This window comes from Piliocolobus tephrosceles, chromosome 16 (genome assembly GCF_002776525.5).
Source record: "Piliocolobus tephrosceles isolate RC106 chromosome 16, ASM277652v3, whole genome shotgun sequence".
Lineage (NCBI taxonomy): Eukaryota > Metazoa > Chordata > Mammalia > Primates > Cercopithecidae > Piliocolobus > Piliocolobus tephrosceles.
In genome coordinates this window covers 6764058-6789675 of record NC_045449.1, presented here as the reverse complement: position 1 = coordinate 6789675, position 25618 = coordinate 6764058, and the positions used below count along the sequence as shown (strand labels likewise).

At 53.1% G+C, this 25618-nt stretch overlaps 2 protein-coding genes and 2 long non-coding RNA genes across 9 annotated transcripts; 2 read left to right on the top strand and 2 right to left on the bottom strand.

Annotated features, from left to right (window-relative positions):
* The first annotated feature begins 1395 nt into the window (after positions 1-1395).
* On the top strand, positions 1396-5227 carry LOC111521265. Its single transcript, XR_002724908.1, has 3 exons — positions 1396-1672; positions 3660-3978; positions 5029-5227. It is a non-coding gene; the product is annotated as an uncharacterized LOC111521265 (long non-coding RNA).
* On the bottom strand, positions 3524-8630 carry C16H17orf49 (chromosome 16 C17orf49 homolog). 5 transcript variants are annotated; one of them, XM_023184550.2, is made up of 8 exons: positions 8280-8628; positions 7303-7379; positions 6171-6905; positions 5893-5987; positions 5168-5269; positions 4356-4546; positions 4033-4137; positions 3524-3791 (listed from the first exon to the last, which is right to left on the bottom strand). In XM_023184550.2, the coding sequence occupies exons 3-8, from the start codon at positions 6189-6191 to the stop codon at positions 3727-3729; spliced, it is 579 nt and encodes a 192-aa protein (XP_023040318.1). In that variant the 5' UTR covers positions 6192-6905; positions 7303-7379; positions 8280-8628; the 3' UTR covers positions 3524-3726. The 5 variants fall into 5 exon arrangements, with proteins under 5 accessions (XP_023040318.1, XP_023040320.1, XP_023040319.1 ...); XM_023184551.2 differs by having other exon boundaries at positions 3526-3787; positions 8280-8626; XM_023184552.2 differs by lacking the exon at positions 5168-5269 and having other exon boundaries at positions 8280-8630.
* On the top strand, positions 8389-18478 carry LOC111521262. Of its 2 annotated transcripts, XR_002724905.2 has the most exons (4): positions 8389-8844; positions 11140-11233; positions 15717-15818; positions 17800-18478. It is a non-coding gene; the product is annotated as an uncharacterized LOC111521262 (long non-coding RNA). The 2 variants fall into 2 exon arrangements; XR_002724906.2 differs by lacking the exon at positions 15717-15818.
* Positions 10296-23942, bottom strand: ALOX12 (arachidonate 12-lipoxygenase, 12S type). The gene is made up of 14 exons (XM_023184555.2): positions 23802-23942; positions 23024-23225; positions 21772-21853; positions 21537-21659; positions 21318-21421; positions 20908-21068; positions 19908-20051; positions 18605-18814; positions 15323-15409; positions 14649-14818; positions 14082-14203; positions 11182-11282; positions 10903-11073; positions 10296-10785 (listed from the first exon to the last, which is right to left on the bottom strand). The coding sequence occupies exons 1-14, from the start codon at positions 23934-23936 to the stop codon at positions 10606-10608; spliced, it is 1992 nt and encodes a 663-aa protein (XP_023040323.1). The 5' UTR covers positions 23937-23942; the 3' UTR covers positions 10296-10605.
* Between the last annotated feature and the right edge of the window lie 1676 nt (positions 23943-25618).

Below are 25618 nucleotides of genomic sequence, written 5' to 3'. Positions count from 1 at the left end.
ACGTTTCAAGGCTCAGATTAGATTTGGGGGATAAGTTCAATTTGGAGTTTTAAAAATTAGTTTGAGGTGGAACATGACAGGGAGCTGGGAGCAAGTTCGAGGCTGTCTGTGATTGGGGGTCCGGGGAGGGGGGAGCAAACTTTTATATTTGAGTCTTGTGGAAACTCATGTTCCACAAAGTGGAAAGACGTGGGGTATTCCTGTGTATCTATGATACCCAAGAAGCTTTTTCCCCGGGGGAGAAACAAGGTGAGGGCCGCGAGGACAGGAGACTAAAGTTCTGGGGTGTCCTTATTTTGGGGGTGTTTTGTCACTCTGGATGCTTTTGGTGAAGCTAAGGGATAATCATAAGGTGAGACTGATTTGGGGGTTCACTTAATTGGGACCCTGGTTTGGGATGTCTTTTGCTTATAGTACCCTCTCACCCCAGATTCGAGAAGTTTCTTTAGTGAACCCCCAAATAAGCCCAGGATTTGAAGGGAGAAACTTGGAAAGGGTGTGGCATCTCCTTTTATTATTATGTGGCTTGAGGGAGAAGTGAGGGAGAAAAGGCGGTTTCAGACTCTGAATCCCAATTTCTTAAGGGAGCACCCCTTAGTTTGGGGGAAGTTGGAGGAAAACGGGGTGTCCCTTCACAAAGTGGACACCCCTGACCAGGGCAGTGCTGTTGGAACTGTGGCAAGGAGGGGTGCTGGTGGGGCGCAAGGAGGTGATTCTTGTACCCTGATTTTCTAGGATGAGCCCCAAACAGAAAGCAGACAGAGGATTGAGAGTGTGGGTGAGATGGGGGGGAGGGGTTCCCTACGGCAGCCGGGGCTACAGGGTAAGCCAGGCCAGCTCTTCGCGCCTGGGTCCCTTCTCTCTTCGGCTCTCCTCCCCTCTCCCTCCCACCGCCCACCCCCCCAACCCAAGAAAAAAAAACTGCCTGTGCAACAGCAATGGCAGATTCCAATCCTCCAGGCTTTCCTAAACCACCACGGAGACCAGCCAGGGGGGAGGGGAAGGGAGGAACGGGCTTTCCTGCTTCCTTAAGACAGGGGCAATGAGCTTGACCTCCTGGCCCCTAGCCCTTTGAGGAGTGCTTCCCCCCGGTCTGGAAGCCAGGTGTCCTGGACCCTAGCCCCCGAGCGGTGGGGGGGGCCTGGAGAGACGGGGAGGAGGAAGGAGGGAGTGACTTCCAAAATTGGCATCGGGACAGAGCAGGGCTGGCGGGAGGCAGGCAAAAGACGGAATTTTCCTGAAAAAACGGGGGTATCTGAGGACCCCAAATTTGGGGAGCTAGTCCAGGACCGTCCTCCCAACATCCTAGATTTTTTTGGGATTTTTTGGGGACCCCGGGACCCCTCTAGATGGGGTGAGGAATGTAGTGTTGGGTGAATCTGACTGGGGCATTGCAGCTGCCTCTCCCGCCGAGTTGGAGACGGATGGGCTGGGACGGGTTTTGGGGGGGTGTCCCCAATTCTGACTGGGAGTGGAGGAACCCCTCCTGAGCTCTCTTGTGGGGGTGCCCCCTCCCCAGGGCACTCCCCAGTCCCTGAGCCAGCCGAGAGGAAGGAGGCCAGCGATGCGACTGGGGCGGTTCCTTTCTCCTGCACCCCAAATGTGAGGGATGCACCCTAAATTTTGCTCTTTTCAAAATAGGGGACCAGGATCTCAGGGGAGAGTAGCTGAGGTAAGTGGGGAGGGAAGTGTCCTCTGTTTTCAGGAGAGACGTGGCGGTTGGGGGGGAGGTTTGGAGGTGCGTGCTGGGGTGGGGTTGGCTTTGTCAGTCCTGGAATTGGGGGGATGATTGGAGAGGCTTTCTCTTATACCCCTAAACTGCAGCCCCCCAGACGGAAACCAAAGGCTGAGACCAGAGAGCCCCCCAACATCCCCAGCCGTTAGGATAGTGTTTAATTTCTCTTTCACCCCCCACAAAGGCTCTGCCGAGGTGGGAGCTGGGGGCAACTGTTAGTTTGGGGGCTATGGAGGGTGGTGGAGGAGCAGGCGGCCTTGGCAAGATTTGATGGAGGACAGATAGGGGCGTCCGGGAGGGCTCTGGCATCTTCGGGGGCCTAAAAAGACTGCTTACATACACCACCTTAGATCTTTCAGATTGCTAAGAGTTTTGGGGGGTGTGTCGGAAGAGGGGGTGGTAAAAGATGCGATGGGATATGAGAAGATAACTTCTGGGTTTTAGAGGGTCATATTTTGATTTGCAGAAGAGATTTGGGTCCTTGGATTTTGCTTTCCGAGGGGTGTTTTTAAAAAATCAAGTCTTGGACAGGAGGAAAGGGCTGAGGGAAGGCCTGGAGTTGGGGGTGGGGAGAGCCATGTTTGTCTCAGCTTAAACGTGGCTCTCTGGGGTGGGCCCGCCTGCCCTGGCCTGGTGGATGGACTGGTGGACGTGGCTGTGGGGGCCGGCTCGGGTCCTGAGGGGCCCTGGGGAGTGGGAACAGCACTGGGGGTTGAATACCTGGCCCCCCAGGTCCAGATGGCCCTCTTCCTGGGCTCTGCTGCTCCCCTTCCCCCTGGTCTCCATTTCCTGCCTTTGGCCTCCATCTTGTGGCAGGCCCAGGGCCCAGGGCGACTTCCGGCCCCCCTCTCCCAGCCATGTTCCGGCCCCACCACCTCTGGACTGCCAACTCCCAACCCTGCTGGCCTTGGCCCTCTGTCTCTCCTTGCTTTTCTCTTGGGTTCTGACCCCGGGAGAGGAAGGACGGACGCAGGAAACCTTGGGTCCCTGCCCTTGCTGAGACAGGAGGCAGTGTGTTGGTCCCCCCAGTCATTCCCTATTTCTTCTGCCTCTGACCCCACCCTAGGCATCCCCTGAGCTGAGTTCCTAGAGGGAAGATGGTCCAGTCTTCCTATACTGTGAGCTCATCCCCATGGTCCATCACCTTCCAGTTGCCTGCTCAGTCCGTCCCTGGTTCCTCCCAAACGTTTTTGGGGGCCATGTTTGCCTTTTAAGGCTTCTCTATCCCCCTGCTCCTGGAGGTGGTGCTGGGGTCTTCCCAGCACTGCTGTGTGCTCTCTTCCTCTCAGCCCACCCCGGTCCTGCTCCCGCCCCAGCAGCACACTGTGGTTTGTACGGCACTGTGGCCACGTCCAAACCACACTGTGGTGTTAGAGCGAGGGTGGGGGAGGCACCGCCGAGGCTTGGCCCTGCGAGGCCATCCTGGAGAAGTGACACAAAAAACATCTGGGGCCTTGTGACAAACTTCTTGCCAGGTGGGGAAGGAGAGGGTGGGGTATGTGAGCACCCCTCTAAAATCTCCAGGGCAGTTTCCAGAATACTGACGGCCAGAGACCCTGGGAGCACGTTCTGCCTCGAGAGTACAAAGTGGAGTCTTTGATGCCCACACCCAGCTTCCCTGGCTCTAGCAGCACAGAAATATTGGCACAGGGAAGCAAGTCTGCCAATATTGGCTGTGCTGCTCCAGGCAGGGTGGTGAAAACTACCGAGGAGGGGCTGAGCCCCCACGGGCCGAGGAGAGAAGAGGGAACAGCCCTCTCCTGCTAATAATGTTAAGCAGACAGCACGAAGCTGAGAGGGAAATCTTTATTGTTTTCTGTATAAAAATGTCCATCAGATGAAGGTCAAAGGGGTTGGGGGCAGATGCTTATGCGGGAACAGCGAGGTGGCAGCCCCAGCAGCCTTTCAGCCCTCTCTCGTGCAGGCCTTGCTCGGAGTCCCAGGAGATCCACAGGTCCAGCGTGAACAGTGAGAGGTCAGAGGTGGAAGGCTCAGCAGGAGAGGAGAGGAGGATCAGCAGAGGTCATGAGAAGGCCAGAATCCAGGGTCAGGCTGTCTGGAACAGGAAGTAAAATGGGCCGAGATGGAGCGAGCCCCCAGTGTGCTTCCGAGGCCACTCCCAACTCCCTGAAACACCCTGCTACGTACTGACCCAATGCCCTGCGCTGTGTATGAGAGCACCTTCTCCTCCGAAACCCCTGTACAAGGAGGGGCCCCTGCGGAGACCGTGCCCTGCCGTCCAGGTGAGCCCTTTCTCCCCCACCCTGTCAGCTGTGTGGGAGGAGGAGGACTCCTACCCTGGTCGAAGTTGAGTTTCTTAGCTGGAGGAGTTTCTCCTAGCCCTTCAATATCCACCAGGTCACTGTTGGCGTCGGAGTCGTTCAGAGCACTGAGTGTCACATCTGGGAAGGGGGCATAAGCTAGGTTCTAGGTTCCCCTGACGGCCTCTCCCCTAGCCCCGAGCTTCCCAAAGCTTCGTGCCTCCCCTCCCCTCTGCCCCTCTCTGGGAACCTCCACAGGGACAGGAAGAGACACTGACCCTTCTTTGACCCAGGCCCAATTCTCTCACTGAACCGCAGATGGACTTTTAACCCCTAGGTAGCAACTCCACAGCCCTCACCAGCCTTCTGTTTCTTTATGGGGGGACCCCCGGCCTCGGGGACACTGGAGCTGCTGGGAGGAGGGGCAGCTGGAGGAGGTGATAAGACACCAGATGCCACCTTCTTGGGCCCTTTCTTGGGTGACTCAGCTGGAAGGGGGATGCCGGAATCTTCATATACCTTGCGTTTCACAGTGGCCTTTATCTGAGCCCTGAAGAAAGGAGAGAAGAGGTTAGGAAAGGAGTCGTCAGAGAGACGAACAGAAGAAGGGAGGGGAGGTGAGGGGTTCTGGGAGTCCCTTAAAAAGAATCCAGGTCGGGGCCCCAACCCATTGGGAGGGTTCTCACTTTCCCAGAGTTTTACACTCACTCAGGGTGGGTGGAACGTGGCGAGTGGAGTCCCTGAGCTGAGTAGTGGGAAAGGCCCATCTCCTAATTCTCTTCCGGGAGAGACATCAGGTAAGGCTTGGTGATGTACAGGTGGACTGAGATTTTACTGATCAACTAGTTCAGGATCACCGTATCCCCGGAAACACTGCAGTGGGGTCCCCAAAAATTTATATAAATAACCAGGGGACTTCCATCATCAAATACAATAACTGAGCATCTCAGGCAACCTAAATTCACATTCTTGGAAGGACTACCACAGCATTTTAGGAACTTCTGACCAACTGTGACAATTCTGTTCTTTCAGTTCTCAAGGGCATTCTAAAAAACTAGTGACAAAGTAGGGAAGCAGCTGAGCTGGAAAGGAGTTCTGAGGACGATGGAACCTTGGGTAAGGAGGAAGAAGGCTGCCCACCCGCCCTTTTCTGGCAGCCACCCTCCCTCACACTGTCCGTTCCTTGATGACACAGCTGATGTGATTAAGATCGTCCCCAAATCGCTTCACAGCAGCCCTCAGCATCTCTATTTCCGTCTCCGTCCACTTCGCACTGTCAGAAGGGGAGAGGGGGGGATAGCAAAAATGGGAGGGGGGGTGTGGAGCCAGCCCACAGGCTATGCATCCCACAGTCAACCAGCCGCCTCCTTCCGATTTCTGGGACCCCTTCCACGGATGCATAAAGAGGTCCTCCACAGGGGCGGGGGGCGGGCGGGAAGCTCTTGAGGGCCCTGCAGGAACCTGGAGGACCCCAATCATAAGAAATCACAACCACCTCCACCTTAGACACCCCTTTCCACCATGAACGTTAAACGGCGGCTGTACACAGCACACTGAAACCAACTCGCCAAGAAGGGCTTTTCAAACAGACCCACCAACAGCCTGCAGCTGTCTGGGGGAATTCCATGAACTGGGGTGGTTGGGAGTGGCGGTGGTTTGTGGTCGACCCGTTCGCAGCAGGGAGAACTGTGAAATAGGAGTCTGGGCTATGGGCCTGTCTGTATTTTTATCTGTCATTCATTCCCTCATCCAACGATCATTTATTAACACCTACTCTGTGCTGTGCCAGGCACAAAGGGAAACTAACGTCTGTCCCTGTGCTAGAGAGGGTCCGTGTCTGTGACCGAGTCCAAGCGCCCGCTCTCAGCGTCCACGTCCCAGTCCGGGCTCACGTACCCCGCAGGGGAAGAGTCGGCCACAGGATGCAGCTGCATCGTCAGCTCCCCGAGCTTCGTGAAGGCTGCGCCGGCCGCCGAGAAGATCTCTCCGACCTGGGGGCGGGGCAGCGTCACGGGGGGCCGGCGCCCTCCCTCCCCGTCCCGCCCGGAGCCCCTAGCCCCACCCCAGGCTCGGCTCCCGCCCGCCCCCCGCCCGGGGCGGAAGAGCCGCGAGCCAAGTGGGGGGCCCGCCCTCCCGTGGCCGCCAGGGAGCGCTGTCCGCGGGGGAGGTCGAACCTTTGTGGACGCTGACGTCATGGCCCCGCGCGCCTCCTCACGGAGACGCCGCCGCCGCCGCTACACGCGAGCCGGGACCACGGAGAGCAGGGAGACCGAGCGGCTCAGGCCCCCGCGCAGGAAGTCCCGCCCTTCCCGCAGCGGATAGGCTCAACCTTGTGGCTCCCCGCCCCATCAGATGCAGTCGCTTCGACAGCTTGGCGCGCCCAGGCCAAGGGGGAAGCCTTCGCCTCACTTCCGCACCACTTCACTCCACTTCCGCTCAGGGGTCGGGACTCCCCAGGCAGAGGCCGACCTCCAGCCTCAGCCCCGTGCTCGCCCCCACTGAAGCACAGACACAGGGCATAAGAGAGCAGATTCTTTTTATTGAGATACGGGACACACGGCGAAGGGTGGAGAGACGGAACAGCCCTCCAGCCTCAGCCCTCTCCACGGGGGCCGGATGCCAGAGATGGGAGAAGAAGGGATTCAGTCTCTCGCCCGGGAAACTCATTCACGCAGAGGCGCCGGCAAGGGTGGGACGCGACCCGGGTGACGCGGTGCAGGAGTCTTTAAATAGAGGAGGGGCTGGAGCGGGGAAACGCGCCCGGGCCCTAGCGCACCATGTATTCCTTGCGCTTATTGAGCCGAACTTGGCAGAAAGAGAAGCCTCCGAGGAGGAGGTAAAGGCCCGCGGCGATGAAACAGTTGTAGCTGACTTGCTCGTAAAGGTTGTATATGTTCTGGGGGCCATTCCTGGGGGTGGGAATGAAGCAAAGGTGTCAAACATTAATAGCAGCCAACGTTTGCTGAGCAGTATGTGCCCGGCACCTGTCTAGGCGCTGTTACGTATATTACTTTATTCAACCTTCTTGACCATCCTATGGGGTGAGATCTGTCATAGCAGCCATTTTGCAGAGGTGGGCTGAGAGGCACAGAAAAGTAAAATACCTAAAGAGGCCACACCTGAAGTGGTGGGTTTGGAATGGCCGCTGAGGTCTGACTCCCTAGCTCCTAACCACATTCTGAAGAAAGCAGCTCTCCTCTCCCTGTTCCCTAACCTAGGGGCCCCAAGCACCCGACCTCCCAGACGTAATCTGACCTCGCCACCTCCCACCTGCTCCCAGCCCACCTCCCCCACCCGAATACTTACTCAAAATCTTTCTCCGTTAAGGGAACGTCCTCAATCAACACAGCGGAATGGACATTGAAAAATATTCCGAGCATTATCTGGAAAAGGGGAATGGGTAGGTTGTTGAATTCAGGCACCTGACCCCAAGTTCACTTCGTAAACCCCTCCCATTTCTAATGTTGCTACCACACCCGTGCCTAAGATGAACCAAAACGAGGTGGCGGTTACTGGAATCGGACTCAGCCACCTGGAACAGGGCGTGAGGTGGTGACATTGAGACAAGTGGCCGAGGCAAGGGTAGGAATAGTGACCAAGCCTTCTCTCCCAGGAACCCAGATTATCGTCCTCCCTGGAGGCGTCATCATCACGGGACAGTGCGCAAGAAGAGAGGGAGAATCGGCACTACTTCATATCATTTCTTCTTGAAGTGGCGGTGGGTGGATTACTGGGAAAACAAGCCCCAGCTACCCATTTCTGGAACAAGCACTCTTCCCCCCATGTCCTCCATTCAACTCAAGCATCTCTCAGGAACCTCGCTCTTGTTTATCCTACCTTGAGGGGTCTCCACATTTACCAGCCCCAACTCCTCCCACTCCAGGGCCCTTTGCTCCAGTTCCCTTTTTTCTTTTTCTTTTGGGAAGGAGTCTCGCTGTGTCGCCCAGGCTAGAGTGCAGTGGCGCGATCTCGGCTCACTGCACCCTCCGCCTCCCGGGTTCAAGCGATTCTCCTGCCTCAACCTCCTTAGTGGCGGGGATTACAGGCGCGCGCCACCACGCCCGGCTAATTTTTGTATTTTTAGTAGAGACAGGGTTTCACCATGTTGGTCAGGCTGGTCTCCAACAGTTCCCATTTTTCAATTTCAGTCTGTCTCCTTCTTCGGGGCCTGTAGATCCCCCGGCCCCTCCGCCTGCCTGCGGCCCAGAGTTTCCTTGCCTCCCAACCCTCCTAGCCTGGAGCCCCTCAGGCCCTCTCCGATCCTTGCTGGGGAGTCCCCTCACCAACATGATCACTCCCCAGGCGCTGAGGACGATGCCGCAGGCGGCCAGCTTCGGCCCACAGCACAGGAGTGACGCCATGAAGAAGGGAGTCGGGGATCGCCGAGGTGCAAGCGGGCTAGGAAAGCTGTGGGAGAAAGCCCAGGATGCCCTCGGAGTGGGGGCAGAGGGGGCGTGGCCCAGGCCTCAACCATCCCGCCCGGGGGCGGCAGGAGGACGAGGCTGGACTCTTTTCAGGACTTTCGCGGGAAACGGCGCCGTCCGAAACCGAAACAGCTCCTGAGGAAATCCTTCTTGACCTCTGTAGCTAGGGCGTGAGTATCGGAAGAGCGAGGGTCTCCGGTTTCTTGGTCCCTCTCCCCCCGCAGACGGGAATGGAAGGAGCTGGCATGTCACGTGACCAAGTCTGAAGTCACGTGACGAGGAATTAGCCGTGACCAGGCCTTGGGCAAAAAAGTCTAATTGGCGGAGCTCTTGGGAGCTGGGGCGATGGGCTCTTAGGATCGGAGGATTGGAACCATCCGATTTTTACCTCTAATTCCTTAGTCTCTCCTGGGTTGGGGAAATGGTAAGTAAGACAGATTATCACCAACAGAGAGCGTTTCTATCTCCACTCACTCCTCCCTTTTAAAATTGGGATTCTGACAGTATAAAGGAGTTAGGACCCACTTTTGGGGATCAGGCATGGTTTTGTGGCTAGAACGCTTTAAAATTGCTTAAGGTTCTTGGCATTGGAACTGTTTCTCCTAAGTAACATTTTATCATCTCACTTGAAATACTGTAACTCTGGATGCCACATTCAGGAAAAATGGGCGGGTAGGAGAAGTCCAGGGAAAGCCGACTGAGCAGGTTGTGAAGGTAAGCAGTCCTGTTAAATGTACATAAAAATGTCACTTTGCTTCTCTACTTTAGGAAAACTGATAGGTCTTTTGAATAAGGTAGGATATAAGATTTAAAAATATAAATAGGTCATCCTCTCCAAAAAAGCCGTTTGTATGCTTAACTGGTGAGTGACAAATCTGTAATAATTATTTAGAAATATGAATGTCGGGGCAGGCGGATCACCTGAGGTCGGGAGTTCGAGACCAGCCTGGTCAACATGGCAAAACCCCGTCTCTACTAAAAATTACAAAAATTGGCCGGGCATGGTGGCACGAGCTTGTGATCTCAGCTACTCGGGAGGCTGAGGTGGGATAATCGCTTGAACCTGGGAGGCGAAGGTTGCAGTGAGCCGAGATGGCGCCACTGCATTCCAGCCTGGGCAACAGAGGGAGACTAGGTCTCCAAAAAAAAAAAAAAAGAAATAGGGATGTTTGAAGAGCACAATATTGCACTGAGCAAGTTGTACCCACTCTAGTGAGGACAATGACCTCAGAATAATTGAGAGGGATCATTTGACCTTGAGGCCCCAGGACCTAACAAATAAACACTGTCATTGGCTAGAATAACTTTGTAGTTCTTGTCCATTTATTTTGTGCATATTGTTCTTAAAAGGCTTGTGAAAGATAACTTGGAATGTGGCAAACACATAGATCCCAGAGTATTAAAGGGGCTGGGAAAGTAGCTTTGAGACATGAAGTATGTGCCTGTAATCTGGGTCTGTCTGGAGAAAGAAGCCATTTTGGGGCAGTGGTTTTTATTCTGCCCCCAAAGCATCATTCTTATTCGGGGACTTTTGGGGTACATGGGTGAACAGGAGAAATATGGGTGGAAGGAAATTGCTAAAGAACCGAGTCAGGAATTTATACATTGGCCACCTGGCATGAAGGTTGGTTCCTGGGAATGGAGTTAGCTAGGGTAAGTTGATTTTTCTAAGAAATCCCCCTGCTCCATGATCTTGGATGTTTTGGAAGTAGGGTCAGGGCCTCAGGCTAGTGCAGAGTTTAAGGGCCAAATCCAGTCTGTAGCCTGGCTGTGTGTGTCTCAAACAAAGCACATTTGTTTGTGGATTTTTTTTGCATTTTAAATGGTTGAATAAAAACCAAAAGAAGACTATTTTGTGATGTAACATTCATATCTGTGTCCATAAAGTTTTATTGGAACATAGTCACACTCATTTCCATGTTGTCTGTGGCTGCCTTCATGCTGTAGCAGGAGAGCTGAGTAGTTGAGACAGTGACTATGGGGCCTGCAAAGCGTAAAAAAGGATCTAGTCTTTGCAGAGAAAGTTTACTGCTCCCCTGGGCTAGTGGGATACTAATGTAGGGAGTTTAACTGGGGGAGGAAATAGAGCCTCAGCAGCAGAGACTTTAGTAAAGCATGAAATTCAAGATAGAAATGTCAGTGCTAAAGCTGAAGTGAAATCTTGCAGGTGGAGTCACTCTAGGGCTCAGATGGTGACACTATTCTCTATGCAGCTGGGCTTCAGGTATTCATAGGGCCAGTCAAGTTGCTCATTCCGGGCTGTAATCTCCTTTTCCAGGTTTTCCAAATCTGTTCGGAATTGGTTTAGCACAGCTTTGGGCTTGGGGCCTGAGAAATATTTTTCTTTGTGATGCCCCAGAGGCACCTGAGACAGAACAAAGGATCAGTCAGTTTCTAAAGACAAACGCACCTAGAGCCCAGCCCTCCACTCTAATGTTTCCTTTCCAACTGTCATTTCCCTGTCCCGAGAGTACCCTCTCACCATGTCCGGCTGGCGGCGACCCAGATGCCATGAGATGGCCATTTGAAGACAGGCCTGCTGGACATCAGGTAGTGATCCCATCACTGTGGCCATTGTCACGTCTTCCTTGGTGGTGGGTGGGGGCATCCGCATTGTGCATGGGGCATTAGGGACCCAGGCATACCAGTCCAGCTGGAGGAAGAAACTGTAACCCTAGAACCCTGGTACTTAGTGTTTGAACTCCCATCTCTCCCTCAGGTCACCTTGCATTCGGGGACCTGGGCTTTCAGCTGTCCATACCTGGCCCTGGTTGATGGCGGCATGCTGGGCAGTGCATGTGAAGACGCACATGGTGAGGAAATGGCAGAGTTGACTCTGGGACTGGAAGGAGACAGGGAAACCTGGGCAGGAAAGGAATAGGAGTTAGAAGCTACAGCACAAGAGGAGAGGAACAAAGGCTATTGTTTTGGGATGCCCATATTTTAGAATTGATGAGTATTTGTTCATTTTATTTAGACATATTTGCATCAGACATGGGTTTGAGTCCTGGCTCAGTCACTTACACTTAGTTACCATAGGCCAGCTTAACCTCTTTGAACCTCAGTTTTTTCACCTGTAAAATATGGACGATACCTACATTATAAATGAGATGGTCTATCAAAATCACCTGGTCCGTAATAAATGCTCAATAAGTAATAATTATTGTTATGGAAGCATTGGGGGCTGAAAAGTTCTGAGTGACCAAATATCCCTTGCCTCAAAAAGTGGTTAAGAATTGAGGGATGCGTGGTCGGTGACTCCTGCCTGTAATCCCAGCACTTTGGGAGGCCAGGGCAGGAGGATTGCTGGTGTCAGGTGACAGAGCAAGAGCCTGTCTCTATTTAAAAATTAAAAAATAAATAATTTAGGAATGCTTACTTCTATACCCAGACAGAATTACAAGTGTCTGTGTTATAAGGTGGAGAATAAGTCATGGATTTCCAGTGTCACAGCTAGGGGGTCTCCCACAAAGGTTATCTCAGGCCACTCATCTTACAGTGGATATGGGGGCTCACAGACCTGATAATCTTTTTTTTTTTTTTTTTTTTGAGACGGAGTCTTGCTCTGTTGCCCAGGCTGGAATGCAGTGGCACAATCTCGGCTCAGTGTAACCACCGCCTCTTGGGTTCAAGTGATTCTCCTGCCTCAGCCTCCCAAGTAGCTGGGATTACAGGCGCCCACCACCATGCCCGGCTAATTTTTGTATTTTCAGTAGAGATGGGGTTTCACTGTGTTGGCCAGGCTGGTCTCGAACTCCTGACCTCAGGTGATCTGCTCACCTCGGCCTCCCAAAGTGCTGGGAGACCCGATAATCTTATCAGTTAAGTGGAATAAATGTAATTACTCTCATTTCATAGGTAAGAAAATCAAAACCCATAGAGAATACACTGTCAGGACTGCCTAGTCGGGAAAAGGCAGAGGCTGACCTTGAACTCAGGTTCCTGACTGCTAATCCCACAGCATTTTTAATTTTAGCCTCTAAAATGCCTGTTGGGAAAACTAGACAGAGGTGAGCTATGAGAACTGGAAGAGAACAAGGGGGTGGGCAGTTAGTGGAGGTTAAAGTTAACGTGTGTCATGAACTGAATATCTTTGGCTCTGAAAAATTGTTATGTTGAAATCTAATCCCGTTGTGATGGTATTTGGAGGTGAAGCCCCACAAGATAATTAGGGCGTGAGGGTACAGCCCTCCTGAATGGGTTTAATACCTTTATGAGCAGAGGACAGAGTGCTAGCTTGCTATCTTTCTGCTGTGTGAGGATACAGGGAGAAATCGACTGGGCAGCCTGGAAGAGGGCTCTCGCCAGAACCTGATCTTGAACTTCCAGCCTCTGGAACTGTGAGGAATACATTTCTGTTGTTTGTAAGCCACCCAGTCTATGGTGTGTGGTTTTTTGTTTTTTGTTTTTTTGAGACAGAGTTTTACTCTGTTGCCCAGGCTGGAGTGCAATGGCGTGATCTTGGCTCACTGCAACCTCCACCTCTCAAGTTCAAGCAATTCTCCTGCCTCAGCCTCCTGAGTAGCTGGATTGCAGGTGTGCACCACCACGCCTGGCTAATTTTTATATTTTTAGTAGAGACAGGATTTCAGTATGTTGGCCAGGCTGGTCTCGAACTCCTGACCCCGTGATCCACCGACCTCCGCCTCCCAAAGTGCTGGGATTACAAGTGTGAGCCACTGTGCCCGGCTAGTGTTTTGTTGTAGTAGCCCAAACTGCTAGGAGTCTAAGGGACTGTACTGAGAAGAACTAGAGAGAGTTTGGTCCTGGAAGGGTGGGGTGGTGCAGATTCATCAGGGAGAGGCTCCCTCCAGGGCAAGGATGTTTGCCACATTCCCAGGATTGGCCATAAGGGCTCCCCAGTAAATGTCTGTAGTTGTCCCACAGCGGCAGAGGATGGTATTCAAGGCCTAGATCTGTAGTGTGAAGGGGAGGGGCCGAAGGATGAGTGACAGCAGTCCAGGCTGGGGCCTGTGTGATTAAACCTAAGAGCTCAGCAAAGGCTTTTTCTTCCTCAGAGGTTCAAATATGGTAGTGGCTAGATTCTGGCCAAGGGGTGGTTAGGGTGGGAGGGTTGGATTAGCCAAAGAAACCTGAGCTCCAAGGATCAAGGTGCTGAGTTTGGGTTTGAGGCAAAGCATGTGTAGGATTGCGCTTGCATCAAGAGCTGACCTTGCACTGTAGCAAGCGTGCAGCATTCCTGGACCCTCTGGGCGTGCTGGACAGTGGCAGGCAGGAAGAGAGGGAGGGAAAGCCAGGGTGGGTCCTTATGGGCTCTGGAGGGAAAATCTTCCCATTTACGTCCTCAGTTAGGAAAACGGAACCATCGGGAGAATATGAGCCCAGCAGGGACTGTGCAGACCCCTCTCAGCTGTGGCTGTGGCCTGGTGGGCCCCAGGATATGGCAGTTCAGGGGCATCTGTGACTGGGTGGGGTGGGACTAGGGGTTGATGGCCAGGGTATCCGAGGAGGACAGTCCTTGGGTCTGTAGAATTGTCCTGAGTTTGAGGAGGTGGGAATGGGATACATATGCTTTCCTGTGTGGAGGGAGGAAGGGAGGTGTGATGAGAGGCTGGGGTCCTGTCCCCAGAAGGGCAGGGCTGGGAAGGGACCCTAGCAGAGTCTCCCAGGAGCTTCTTCTCTCTCTGGAATGGATCTTACCTCGGTCCTGGGCCTGGCACAGCCCCACCTCCGTGATCTCCCGACACCAGGCCTGCAGCTCAGGGTCCCCCCTCACTACGTCATCCCTTTGGTAGAAGAGAAGGACGATCCCCTCCACGTACCTGCCCAGGGAGAAAAGGCACTTGAGAGCAGAAGGCCCCGGCCTCTGACCTCCATTCCTCTTTCTGTGGCATCTGGCCAATGCTTCCACAGTATCTGGGAAGAGACCTTGCCTCCGGGACATCCTCAGCCCTCTAAACACACTAGCATCTCGTGGGAGATGTGAGTCCTTAGTTCTAGGAATTCACACGGTTGCGGTCACACATCCTCAGAAATCCTGATTTTTCCAGACACCTCCCCCAGTCTCCCCCAACAGCTCCCCTCACCTCCTCTCTCTGCCCCATCCCAGTCTCCTCATTTTCAGAGCCACCCCCTGTGTCTTCACTCTTCCTCATCTCTCCCCAGGATTGAGGTCTCTGCTTCTCCTGTCTGGGCCTTCTTGCTTTTGCCCCATGCTGGCCTCAGGCCAGAGCCCCCCTCCTCCCCCATTCGTCAGCTCCTCCTTACCTGGCAATGATCTCCCAGAGCCGTAAAGCATCACGGGCATAGAGAGCACCTGGGAGTCCCAGCAGGCCCCGGTCAGCCAGGTCGTCAGGAGGACAGAGGGAGCAGTAGGTCAGCTGAGCCGTTGCCCGACGAAGCAACTGCACATGGCCCCCTCCACCTGTGCTCACTGCCTGGGACAGGAGATCACAAGTCTTAGGGGAAACAGGGCTGGAGAACCATCACTTCTTCCATAAAGCGGGGCAGATGTGAGATTTTCAGATATTAAGACATGGGTATACAGCACGTTGGGAGGCCGAGGCGGGTGGATCATGAGGTCAGGAGTTCGAGACCAGTCTGGCCAACACAGTGAAACCCCATCTCTACTAAAAATATAAAAATCAGCTGGGCGTGGTGGTGGGTGCCTGTAATCCCAGCTACTTGAGGCCGAGGCAGGAGAATCGCTTGAACCCAGGAGGCGGAGGTGGCAGTGAGCCGAGATGATGCTGCTGCACTCCAGCCTGGGCGACAGAGCGACTGTGTCTCAGAAAAAAAAAAAAAAAAAAAGACATGGGTATAAAAGGGACAGGTTCATAGGTTAAGAGTGAGGACATTCACACATAGTTGGTCTTGGATCCTGAAAGTGGTAGCTCATGGAGAGATGGATGAGGCAGTCCCATGCCCCGTACCCTCCTCACCTTATCAAAAATTCCTCCATCTGAGATGAGTTGGGTCCGGGCCCGGGTGTTGATTTCCATGGTGTAGCGGATATGGGGGATCAGGAGCTGGAGAGGAGGGGATTGGAGGGTGTGATTGGTGGAGGCCATACTTGGGTCCTTCCTGGTAGGGCGTGGCACCCAGCATGGCGCCTTCTCCTCTTGATGCTTTTCTTGACAGGCTGGTCTCCTGCTGCTCTGATCACTCACCCTCGTGCTCTCCAACTTCCCTGTGAGTTGAGCCCTGGAGCCAGACTGACCAGAATTTTAACCTACACTTTACTCCTCATTTTGAGACTTGGCCAAGTTAATAACCCTCGAATCTGCAATCTCTCCATTTGTCAACAGGGGGCAGTAATAGACTCTCTTATCTCAGGGGCTGTGGTGCTGCTCACCTAAGGATGTTGGAGAGTGTCCAGTCCACGCAAGAGTCCTGGAATAGTAGCTGTCCGCTTCATTGTTTCCACCTTGAGTATAGGTGTGTTATGAATCAGCCCCTTGTGATTTTCTTTGCTACCTCCTCTGTCATTCACATTCACTTAAACTAGCCTCCCTGCTTATTATCAAAGCTACATCTCCATCTTTTAGTTGTTTCACGGTTGGGTTTCTTTAGGGGATGGGTGGGGAGAGTATTTTCGGTCAGAACTAGAAGAGCTGTATTCAGCTACCTGTTTAAGCGAATCTTTTTCCACCTCTACTTAGGCACTGTTGGACCCTCCTCTCCTGCTTTTCCTTAGCTATTAAAAAAAGGCCACCTGGTCCTTACATGCGTTTCTTTTTATCTTAGACTGTTTGTCTTCCTTTCTACGTAGTTAATATGCAGGTTTTAAGCAGTTTTGGTGTTTGTCTGAATTGTTGATGCTGGACACTGGCAATGACCCAAGTGATACCTTGGGTGTTAAGATATCAGAGCAGCTCACATTAATCTGAAGCTTTTCAGAAGATTCATGAAAGATGCCGAATGTCCCAGAAAGGCCAAAGTCCACATGAGGAGAGAGGATGTCTAAGGATGAACCATCCCTAATATTAATAATTGCAAGAACTAGCCAGGTGTGGCGGCGTGTGCCTGCAATCCACGTTACTTGGGAGGCTGAGGCAGGAGGATCGCTTGGGCCCAGGAATTTGAGACTAGCTTGGGCCACATAGCAAAACCCTGTCTCTACAAAAAATAAAAAAAATTAGCCAGGCATGGTGGTGTACGCCTGTAGTCCCAGCTACTCTGAAGGCCGAGGTTAGAGGATCGCTTCAGCCCGGGAGTTTGAAGCTGCAGTGAGTTATGACTATGCCACTGCACTCCAGCCTAGGTGACAGAGTGAGAACTTGTCTCTGAAAAAAGAAAAAATTGCAAGAACTAATGTTTTTTGTAGCATGTAGCTTGTGTCACACCATTAAGTCATTTTAACCTCTAACAACCTCACGATGGAACATGTGAGGACATCTGGAAATTTTTGAGGCCGGGGTTCAGGATTAAGACCCCAGCAATCCAAAGCCAGAGCCTGCATAGGCCACTGTTAAGAACAGCTGCAGGCTTGACCCTTGTGTGCACCTGCCAGCAAGTCAGCTGTCTGCCGGGGGATGGCATTACTGTGGTGAGAGGAGACACGGAGAGGACTGAACTAGGAAAGGGAATTGTAAGTGCAAATAGAGGCTTCTCTTGTTTGTGTGGAGCAGAGGATGGAGAAGCAGGAGACGGCATGAGATGAAGGAAATTCAAGATTCCATTCATCAGACTGGTCTCCATCTTGTCTATGTTACCAAAGGGGTAACTCCAGAGGCAGCACAGCTGTGCTGGCCAGGCTTGAGGGGGCCGGGTGGAGGCCCCCAGCTGAAAACAATTCAGTTGTTTTTACCCAGGACTTACTTGCATATCTTGCCAATACATCAAACTCCATGTACCTAAAACCAAACACCTCATTTTTGCCGATTCTGGTTTCTCCTAACTTTACTGTTTCTGACAATTACTCTGGTTTGTAAGCTCGTATCATTTTTGTGCTCCCTCTGCCACATTCCCTATATGTAAAGTATCATCAAGATTTTTTTTTTTTTTGAGACAGAGTCTTACTCTGTCGCCCAGGCTGGAGTGCAGTGGCGCGATCTCCGCTCACTGCAAGCTCTGTCGCCTCCCGGGTTCACACCATTCTCCTGCCTCAGCCTCCTGAGAAGCTGGGACTAAGGCGCCCGCCAGCACGCCTCGCTAATTTTTTTGTATTTTTAGTAGACACGGGGTTTTACCGCATTAGCCAGGATGGTCTCGATCTCCTGACCTCATGATCCGCCCACCTTGGCCTCCCAAAGTGCTGGGATTACAGGCGTGAGCCACTGCGCCCGGCCTCATCAAGATTTTAAGAACATTTTCTTAAGCAAGCACAGGTCTTATTTTGCCTTCTCCCTAGCAATATATACTGAACTCTCTGTTTTATAAAATTACAGTATTTCTTTCTTTTTTTTTTTTTATTTAGAGACCGGGACTTGCTGTGTTGCCCAGGCTGGTCTTGAACTCCTGGTCTTAAGCAATCATACTGCTTTAGCCACCCGAAGCACTGGGATTACAGGCATGAACCACCACACCCAGCTCTTAAAACCACAGTATTTCTAGGTCAGTATAACACACCCGCCCCATGGACTTATAGGTGTGGCAGAAGCTTGGACTTCTGGCTTTTCTCTCTCTTACACCCAGGCACACTGCAGCTACCGTGTCCTCCCTTCACTACATTTTAGATTCTTTTCATTCCTGTCATTAGCATGCTAACATACATCTCTCTCCACCTTACTGTTGGGCAGGTATGAGTGGCTTGCTGGTTGCTCTTCCTTGTCTTTTGATCTGTTTCTACTTAGCTGACTCCTCAGTTGGGGAGAAACATTCTTCATCAATACTAGACTGTTATAGGCTGTCCCCCTGTGATTTCAAACTCTAGTACCAGATACTGTTCTCTGGTTGGTTCTTATGGGCACCACTTGTTTTTCTGGCTGAATGCTAAATCTAAGGTAGGAATACGGCTTTTGTTTTACTAATAGTGTTCCAGCCCTGCTGTGAGCGCACTGCTAGACGGTCAGATCTCTGAGAATTTCAGAGGGTTCCTGTATAATGTTAAGTGACTAAACTTAATACACATAATTAAAATCAACATCTCAAGGTATCGATACAGTCTCCTCTTCACTCACAAATTGCGACAAAGAGTTTTTGCTGCTGCAATATCATTTGCTATTGGGCTGTTCCTCTCTCTGGGGTCTGAGGGATATGTGATTGAATAGATTCATAAGTACCTTGAAGATGGGGTGCAGTCCTGGGAGGCACCGCATGGTGGCGACAGCGATGACCTCAGCCACCAGATGCGTGTTCAGCAGGTGGTACTGGAGCTGGTGGAGTTGGAAATCTGAATTTCGGACCCAGGACTTTGCCAGGAGCCAGGCAAGTGGGGGGTCCGAGGGCAGGAACAGTGTTGGGATTGGAGAGCTGGGGTTGGGAGGCTGAAGCTGGGAGAAAGAGAAATTATTGAACTCCCATTCCATATATGACATTATAGTCAGCATTCTTGAGGAAACAGAGATGACTAAGTAAGATTATTGCCTTCTAGAAGATTACAGTCTGGCAGGAGGACTGCGAACCCTCCCAGCCTGCCGCTTGCTAGCTGGAGTGCCCTGATGTCAGGTGGAGGGCAGGAGGGGCTGGAAGAAGGGGGTTCAGAAGGTGGCCCTGTTCTCTGGTTGGGCCAGATGGTGGTTGGCGCTCAGAGGGTGGTGGAATGTGAAGGAGAAGCAGGAGGTGTGAGATTATTGACAGTTCTCGTCACCTGACTATTAGGAATAGTGAGAGAAGGCCAGGTGCGGTGGCTCACACCTACAATCCCAGCACTTTGGGAGGCCAAGGAAGGCAGATTACTTGAGCCCAGAAGTTCAAGACCAGCCTGGGCAAGATGGCAAAACCCCATCTCTACAAAAAATACAAAAATTAGCCAGGCGTGGTGGCGCATGCCTGTGGTCCCAGCTACTGGAGGGACTGAGGTGGAGAATCGCTTGAACCCAGGAGGTGCACGTTGCAGTGAGCCAAGATCGCACCACTGTACACCAGCCTGGGTGATACAGTGAGATCACGTCTCAAAGAAAAAAAAAATTGAGAGACAAGATATTGAAGAGACGATGAGGGTTCAGAGTCAGAGGCCACAGAGAGATTAAATAGTGATTCTCAAAGTGTAGTCCTGAACTGGTAGTGTCAGCCTCACTTTGGAACTTATAAAAACGCAAACTCTCAATTCCCACCCCAGACATACTGACTCGGAAAGTCTGGTCATGGGACCTAGAAATCTGCATTTCAACAAGCACTTCAGGTGATTCTGCTGCCCACTGAAGTTTGAGGACCATTGGATACAGGATGAGAACTCCAAGAGGCCATTTTGACTCTTGAACAAGTACTTCCAGTTGGATGAGGCAGGGGAGACGAGAATATAGGCAAATAGTGACATGAAGGCAAGTCTCACTGAGTGAGGATGAGGTTTGGGGGCTGGGTCCCTGGGAGCAGAGGTTGAGGTGAACAGAGCGCAGCGTTGCGGGAGAGGCCCAGGGCCCTTACCTGGATGACCATGGGCAGCAGTTTCCCGTTAGGCTCCATCTTCAGCATGACGAGCGGGGCAGCCAGGTACTGCTTCTCTCCTCGGATCACGTTGGCTGGAATTCCATCCAGAAGGATGAAGTCAGCTTCAAACAGGGAACCATTCTGGGGACAGAGGGATGTATCCATTTTGAGAGTTCAAAGTCTACCCCCAGGGGGCCAGGGCAAAGGGCAAGAGATTTAGTCTAGCTTCTTGCCATTCTCCTGTGTCAGTGCCGGAGTCCCGCTGGGAGAACTAGAGCCCCTGATCCAGTTCCTCTCATCTTAAAGTGAAGAAACAGTCTGGTGAGGGTCGATGTCTTGTGCGTGGATGTGGTGGCAGATCTGGGTTTGGAACCAGGCCTGCTCAATCCAGTTGGCATCACAGGCATTGCAAACTGATCCCCTGTCAAATGGCCAGGCACCTTTCTGATCATTCCTGAATGGTCTGCGCTCTGGTTTTGGCTCCTATCAGCTCAGCAAATGCTCTTTCATTCCCTATTCAAATCTCACCTCCTCTGCCAAATATTCCAGAGAGCTTCTCCTCGCTGCCCCTGCCACCACATACAGCATACACATGCACACGCACACATTTTGCCTAGGCTTGTCCTCAGCACAGTCCATCGCTTCCAAACCCCGCTCTCTTTGTCTAGAAAGCCTCCCAGATTCTCTGCAGGCTTTCTCCCTGCCCGTAAACACTGGAGTCCAGAACACTGCGGCCAGGGACTGTCACTGTTCCTGCTAACATCTCCAGCCCCTCGCTGTGTGCTGGGGATCCATTCTGTTTTCCCCCTCAGGCTGGGAGCTCCTCATAGTTTTTTCCCCTACATATTTTGTTTCTGTATTTTTCCAGCACAGGACCGCACCAAGGGGCAGCGCAGTACTGCAGCCTGCCTTCCTCTGACTCAGTTTGGTTTCTCTCTGTCCGTTCTCACCACACTACTAAGGAGAGAACAGTGCCAGGCAGGGGAAGGAGAGGTACCTGAAGTTCTTTCTCCAATTGAGCCCGAAGCTCTTCCATCCCCGAGGGCAGCACTAGCCTGGAGGGCAGAGAGGTCGAGCGTCTCAACAGCATGGGGTTGGCGCCATTGACGAACTGGTAGCCGAACAGCTCATCATCCTGCCAGCACTGGTGAACCTTCTCTGTGGGGGGCGGTGGAAGGAGGATATATGTACCACAGCCTGCATATCCCTCCTCCAGAGTCAACCCCAGGGGTTCAGGTATATGACCCACCCTGAACCCAGCCTCTGCGTTTTCATTCTCAAGGCCTCTCTGAGTTGACCAGATATGATAAGGTCTCTTCTTGCAAAGAGTTACAGGGGACTGTGGAGCGTGATGAGTCATCCAAAGGGGCCATTAAGGGATTATGGAGACCTGGGGGAACCACTGACCAGCCAGGGCACTCTTCTGGCCCCAGAAGATCTGATCAAAGTCTTCTAGGCAGTTCCAGGAGCTCAGGAGGGTGTAAACACGTTTGAGGGCAATCTCCAGAGCCCTAGGACAGGTATTGAGGCTTAACTCATCAGCTGATCCCTCAGTTCCTCACCATCTACCATCATTCTTGGACCTCCCAGCCCTTATTTCACTCCTAGGTCCAGGCTTTTTCTCACCCTGCCTTCAGTGTCCATTCAAAGTCCAGCCTCTTCTCCTCATGGAATCTCATATTTGGAGGTAGATCATCCTTACGCTGTGCAGCGATGGTCAGGGGTAACCCTTCCTTCCAGGTGGCCCAGCTAGGAGTTGGGGACAAAGCTTCAGGAAGGCTGTCATGGTCAGTGATGGGGGCAGGGGCAGGGAAGGGGTGCGATAGTGGTGGCAGGGGGAGTTTAAGGCGTGGGTGGTCACCAGTAGATCTGCTGTCTGTCTTTCAGTTCCTTCTCTCGATGCTTCTGGAACACATCCAAGGCATTGTCTCCTGGCAGGCGGGCTGGGGAGACATCAGGACAATTGGCCTCACGGCTCTGTCTGGTCCTATGCCCGCCTCTTGTCCTCATCTCCCTGTGGGTAGCCGTATTCCGTGTTTTCAGCCACGCACTGTTGCGTTTATCTCTGGCTTTGCCTCATTTGATTATCCCCCAGACACATTTTTTCCCATCTTTGCCAACTTTGCACTCCTGCTGTCTCTTATTTCAGCCCTCATCCTTTGCCTATAGATAAAAACCTCCTGTTTGCCACCATTTCTTGCTCCTTCACTCATCTTCCCCTACCTGGCCTTACTTCATCAATATCTATGGTTGGAAAAAAATCACCTTAATTAAGGTGATGAAATCTTAGTCACCTGTACACCTACGCCTACTGTCTACTACAAATTGCTTTGATTAATTTCACATCTTAAACCTCACCTGCCACACCTTCACCTGTCCTCAAAAGATTCTACATTTGCCTTTTTTTTTTTTTTTAACCTCACCTTTCTGGATTTACCATCATAGTTTTTATCTATTGACTTATTCTGGCTCTTTTCTGCATTTACACTCACCTGCCTCAAAGTCGTAGATTTGATGTTCCATCCCTACCACCCTCACTCGTGTCTGGATTCATCTCTCTTTTACTCGTTACCAGTGGTTAAAAATTCAGTATTTGCCATCCTCATTCCTCCCCGCCTCCTGCTGGCCAGTGTGCTGCTTGTCTTTCACGGGTGTCTTCTGCGTTATTCCAACCAAATCAGCTCTCCAGCATCCTATGTTTGCTTCCCTTAGCTGTCTGCTCTCACGGATCACCCACCCCCTCCTGCTCCATGTGGTCCCCTCACCTGACTTCTGAGTCACCTCGACATCTCCCTGCTACGTTTACTTTGCATCTCTGTTTTCCTGGATCGCTGCAACTCCCACTTTCTGTCTTTGCCTTCTTGGAAGATGGAATCTCCAGATCACTTACTCCCTGCCTCCAGCCTCAAGTGCAGTCTCTCTTAGCCTGTGTACAACTTTGGGAATTCATAACTCCTTCCCGTTTCCTGTCCAGCACCCTGGGATCCCTACACTTCACTTGCACTGGGCCCATACATCCTCTAAGTCCGCTCCGACCGTCATTAGCTCTGTCCTCCTAGCCCCGCAGCGGTTCCCGGGACCTTGCGCCTCCTTCCCCGACGCCGCCTTCTCACCGGTGCCCTCCGGCAGGCTCAGGATGTCCTCGCCCTGCACCCAGCGGTAGCACGGGAAGGCCGCCTCCGCGCAGGCTCCAGGGCCCTGCACCGTGATGCGGTCGCAGAACCACGCGTCGTCCACCAGCCAGTGGTGTTTGCGCAGCCTCACGAACTGCAGGAGCCCCAAGTCCTCTGCAACGTCACGATCAAACTCCTCCTCCTGTGTGGGCCAGACCCAGGCCAGACTTAATAGGAGGGACCCGACCGAGGCCGTTTCGAGGACAGAGCCGCTCTCCTGTGCAACCTCAGTTTCTCAGGGCCTCCAAAGACAGCATCGCCTCGTTCCCGCCCACGCAAGATCTGCTCTTTGAGTCTCAGACGCCCGGAGTCAGGTGGAGAACGAGGGCCCGCAGTGCCTGGAGCTGATGCTGGAGCAGCATCGCCCCCGTGGGTCCCATTAACTGAGCTCTCCCCGCCCCGGTGCTTGGAGGAGCTTCACGTCTGAACCCTGGCCTTATACTTACATTGGCTCTGGGTCAGTGGGAGAAGGAACTGGAGGCTGCCGGGACCAGGGGCGGGGGAGGGAGATGGGGTTGAGCCCAGCCCGGGATCCCAGCTCCGGACCCTGTCCCTGATCTTGCCCCACGCGTCCCAACTTCGTGGAAGTCCCAGTCCGCGAGGTCGCGCTGTCACCTCGCCCCCAGCCTCCCGCCCTCCCGCAGCGAGCCCAGCTCGGCCCGGGCTGGCGGTCCCCGCTGACCCTGCTGCCCCCGCTCCCCTTGCTCCCCACGCTGACCTCTCCCCGCGCCGGCCGCAGCTGCAGCTCCAGCTCCGCCTCCCCGCGCGCCCCGACCAGCCAAAGCCGCACGAGGTTGTGCGACCCGGAGAAGAGCCAGGCCCCGGTGGCCACGCGGATGCGGTAGCGGCCCATGGCGCCCCCCCAGCAGCTTAGGCGAGGGGAGCCCGGTGCTGCGCGATTCCCGGGACCGCCCAGGGCTGCTGGCGCCTCGGGGCCAGTTCCGACCTTTAAATGACGGGTCTGCGGCCCCGCCCTCCTCCCAAGTTTTAGGCGCTCCCAAGTCCCCGCCCCAGACTAGCCCAAACCTGCGAGCAGAGCGGTAGAGCCGGCTGCGGGGACTGGCTGTGCCTCCTGGTCCGAGCGTAGCTGCGGGATGATAAAGGGGCCCGAGCCGGGGTGAGGCCAACGGAGTGGGTGCGGCTGGCTTTCCTGGACCTCCTGGGAAGGCGGGATCGGGATGGGCAGGAGCCCCTGGGTTGGAGCGAACACGGATGAGGACACTTCCCGAGGTCTCCAGGTCTTCTGGGGAGCTAGGAGGAAGTAGGGGAGGAGTCCGTCTTCCAAACGGAGGGGAAGGTCTCCGCTTTTCTGGGCTGGGACCCGGGGAAGGCAGTGGGCCGGCTTCTGGAAGGTCGGCCTGGGAGGCTGTGCTGGGGTCTGGGGATGTCCCGCAGCTAGACCCGGCGCCGCCCATGTGTCTTCTAGTCCCTGAGCTCTGCCGCCCTTGAACGCTGTGCTTCCGTCAGCGACCAGGGGTTTCCCAGGCTACCTAGAACCTGGAAATGTAGCAGCTCAACACCTGCTCCCCACCCCGTTTCAAATATCTGGGCTTTGGAGTGCCAATGTACACCAAATATCATGGGGCAGACCTTTGAGAGAGGCCTGAGGCAAGGCAGTGAAAATCTCATTTTGTCCAACCTCCATAGCGGGTACGGACAGTGTTGGGGGCCCAGAAACACCAGTCGGGTTGTTCCGCTGCGGGATGGAATTGCTTAGGGACCTGGCCTACATGGGCAGTTCCCACGAACTTTGTTCTTTCCAGGTGAATGCAGCCCCTTCCGCTCCAGTAGGTTCCAGGTTAATCTTTTATCCCCAAGCTGTTTCCTGGTCCTTCATGGGTCTCAGGTCTCCTGGAAATCCAGGAACAGCAATTGGCCAACTGCTGTTTAGGGCCTTTGTAAACACTGAAGGATGGTTCGGAGCTCAGGCTTTGTCTCCCGTCCAGGAATCAGTCAGATGAAGCCTGCTGCACAGGTCTCTGTCTAGATCTTGATCCAAGTGATTATATGCATTTGGCTCTCCGTGGGCTAGGCCAGTGTAAGGTAAATCTGCTTTCTTGAGCCAGTCCTCCAAAATGACTTGGTGCCCTAGTTGTTGGTAGAGGTAAGTGAGTGGGAGTTTTAGCCCCGCCTTCCAGCCTCCAGACCTCCCAGAAGCGTCTGCCCCTTACTGGATTCGATTCCCTTTCTTGTCTTCTAGGTCCACTCTGGCCCACATTCTCTGTGCTCAGGACTGCAGGTCCGCCATTTGCTGGTCCCCAGTTCCTCCAGTTTTCTGAGGTCACCCTATTCTGTCATATCCAAATAAAATGGCTCAAATTCCCATCCTGGCTAATAGTAGGATCTGGCCTTTCCACACACGTTTTCATGGGCTACTTTTGCCTAGAAAAGAGTTTGTCTCATACCTACTTCCAAAAGCACTGTTTCTCTGCTGTTTTGTGACTCCTTTTCTGCCCACTCTAGTGTACTCTAGGGCCATGTGCAGAGAGAGGGAAAGAATAATTGAGAGAACAGATTCAAGCTACTGCGCATGCT